The sequence below is a fragment of the Hevea brasiliensis genome, chromosome 8 (assembly GCF_030052815.1).
Source record: "Hevea brasiliensis isolate MT/VB/25A 57/8 chromosome 8, ASM3005281v1, whole genome shotgun sequence".
In the NCBI taxonomy this organism is placed as follows: Eukaryota; Viridiplantae; Streptophyta; class Magnoliopsida; order Malpighiales; family Euphorbiaceae; genus Hevea; species Hevea brasiliensis.
Genome location: NC_079500.1, coordinates 99,979,767 through 99,982,728, shown reverse-complemented (window position 1 = coordinate 99,982,728; position 2,962 = coordinate 99,979,767). Strand labels below are relative to the sequence as shown.

The window sequence follows — 2,962 nt, the reverse complement described above, 5'->3', positions numbered from 1 at the left end:
ATTAAACTAAGCCAAAGTAAGCATCAATTTGAAATTCCTTCATTACTTTAAAGCAGCATTACATTATTTCAAAGTCTAAAGATTTGATCTAAAACATTTATTAATTTGAGGCAACAAATGGTATATGGCCAAGTGTATATGACAAACCTTAATAAAACAAAGAAGCAACCAAATCAAACATGGATGACAAATATGGATCCAAGGATCAATGGTCCAAAATCCCTTTCTTTACCCAACAGGCAGGGTATTATATAATCTCATATCAAAGCTACATATTAGCTATTAGCCATGCATCTTCATGAAATATAGGTCAATGTCCATTCTGTCCCTCTAATTTAAGGCAATAATTATATTAGTCTCTGGCAATTTCTTTTCAATTAAATAAGTTCTTTAGCACTCAATTTTAATTAAATAAGTCTAAAATTAATTATATTAAAAATATATAAAATAGATTATTGTTAATAAAATATTATTTTAAATAATTAAAAATATTTTAAAATTAAAAAATCTTAACTATTTACAATATATATATATATATATATATATATATATATATTTCACTATGTAATTAAAAATTGTCAATAATTAATGACACTATTAATTATAAAATAAATGGTCGAAATGAGCCTTCAGCATTGCTAAAAAAAATTATATTAATAAATTTGGGTCCACCAAGTGCGAAAACGAAACAACAATCATCAATTGACCAACACAAAGAAAGCTTCTCATCATCTTTGATGCATACAGCCACATGGGCCTTAACCCTCCTGGCTCCTATTAGCTTCCTCTATCTATCCTCCTCTCCTTATAATCTGCCCCTCCGTTAATGGATACTACAAAGACAAGAACTAGACAGGTATCCACATCTGTGTCCATCAACTCACACAACATAATTAAAATTAGAAATTAAAAAAAAACCATAAAACTCTATGTTAGATAGAATAATAGACTACAATTCCTCCCTCTCTCTCTCTCTCTCTCTCTCTCTCTCTCTATCTAGAGTCATAGCTATCAATTCTCCAGAGACAGAAAGCAAAGCCAAGCTGTTAACGTTTGTTTCGATATTAATTTTTCCATAAAGCGATGCCTGGAGAATCTTGGCATAAATCTTTCACAGTTATACACACAAAAGATTTCTTCTATTCATATATACACACGCACATGGTTTCTTTGCTTATATAATAATTCATCCCATTACAGCACAATGGTAATATCCATTGCCCAAATTCTGCTTCTCTCTCTTTCTCTCTCTCTCTATATATATGTAACCCAACCCCTGTTCTCTTCTCGCTGTACCTTACAAGACCCACAAAACCAAAACTGCATCAAAGACATGGCTAACTCTCTGCATGTCAAGGAAGCTATAGTTGTCAAGCCATCTGAGCCAACCCCAACTAGTGTTTTATCTCTCTCTGCTCTCGATTCTCAGCTTTTTCTGCGTTTCACTATAGAGTATCTCTTAGTTTACAAGGCTCGCCCTGGGTTGGACCAAGGGACCATCGCAGCTAGGATCAAGGCTGCATTGGGTAGAATCTTGGTCCCTTATTATCCTCTTGCAGGGAGAGTCAAGGCTAAGTCTGATGGCTCCAGCCTAGAGGTGGTGTGTCGAGCTCAGGGTGCTTTGTTCGTGGAAGCTGTTTGTGATAATACAGTCAACGAGTTTGATGGAGCTCCAAGGTACGTGTCACAATGGAGGAAACTCTTGTCTTTCTACGTGGCGGATGTTCTTCAAGGAGCTCCTCTTCTCGTGATCCAGCTGACGTGGCTGAAAGATGGCGGTGCCACGTTAGGTGTCGGCTTCAACCATTGCGTCTGTGATGGGTTAGGTAGTACTGAGCTTCTCAACTCGTTAGCTGAGCTGGCCATGAGTCAAGCTCGATTTTCTGACTTGAAAATTAAACCAATTTGGGATCGCCACCTTCTCGATCCAATAAAGCCTTGTCGTTCTTTCTCCTTGAGTCATCCCGAGTTCAACCGAGTTCCAGACGTTTGTGGGTTCTTAGCTCGCTTTTCCAACGAAAGACTCATCCCTACTTCCGTTATATTCGATAAAAGGTGGAAAAACGAGTTAAAGAGACTCGCTGTGTCCATGAGTCTACCTGGTGAGCCGGCATACACGTCTTTCGAGGTAGTATCAGCTCATGTGTGGAGGAGCTGGGCCAGAGCTCTAAACCTACCCTCAAACCAAATCTTGAAGCTTCTCTTCAGCATCAATATTAGAGACCGAGTCAAGCCGAGTCTACCGAGTGGATACTACGGCAACGGCTTCGTTCTTGGCTGTGCACAAACAAGCGTTAAAGATTTAACAGAGAAGGGTTTAGGGTACGCATCAAAGTTGATAAAGAGAGCGAAAGGAAGAGTGGACAACGAATACGTGAGGTCGGTAATCGAATCGGTGAGTCAGAAAAGATCGTGTCCTGACTCAGTAGGCGTGTTGATAGTGTCGCAATGGTCAAGGCTAGGCTTGGAGAGGGTTGACTTTGGAATTGGGAGACCAGTTCAGGTGGGACCCATATGCAGTGATAAGTATTGCCTGATTTTGCCGGTGCAGAATCAGACGGATGCAGTTAAAGTAATGGTGGCCATTCCTGCAAGTGGGGTCGAGAAGTACGACTATTTAGTCAAGAGCCCATACTCATGAGGAACACTGGAAAAAGTATTTTTGGCTCATTCGTTGACCTGTAATATCAGTTTGACTTTCGATAATTGGTGATTCGGATTCCGAGTCCGGTCTCATATATATATATATATATATATATATATATTAAATTTTAATTAATATTAAAAATATGATGAAATATTAAAAATATAATAATAATAATAATTATTATTATTATTGTTAAATATAATATTTGAAAATTTTTAATTTTAATATATTAAAATTAACCAAAAAATCCCTTACATATATATATATTTTAATATAATTAATAATTAATTTTCTTCGATGGAAGCTGCTATAATG

The 2,962-nt window shown here is 36.9% G+C and overlaps 1 protein-coding gene across 1 annotated transcript; it reads left to right on the top strand.

Moving 5' to 3' along the window:
* Positions 1–956: 956 nt before the first annotated feature.
* LOC110668367 (alcohol acyltransferase 9-like) lies at positions 957–2,706 on the top strand. Its single transcript, XM_021829566.2, has one exon. The coding sequence runs from the start codon at positions 1,205–1,207 to the stop codon at positions 2,639–2,641; it is 1,437 nt and encodes a 478-aa protein (XP_021685258.2). The 5' UTR covers positions 957–1,204; the 3' UTR covers positions 2,642–2,706.
* The last annotated feature ends 256 nt before the right edge of the window (positions 2,707–2,962 follow it).

What these genes read in the sequence shown, in the direction of transcription:
- LOC110668367 (XM_021829566.2), top strand. Translation starts at nt 1,205, where the DNA reads ATGGTAATATCCATTGCCCAAATTCTGCTTCTCTCTCTTTCTCTCTCT.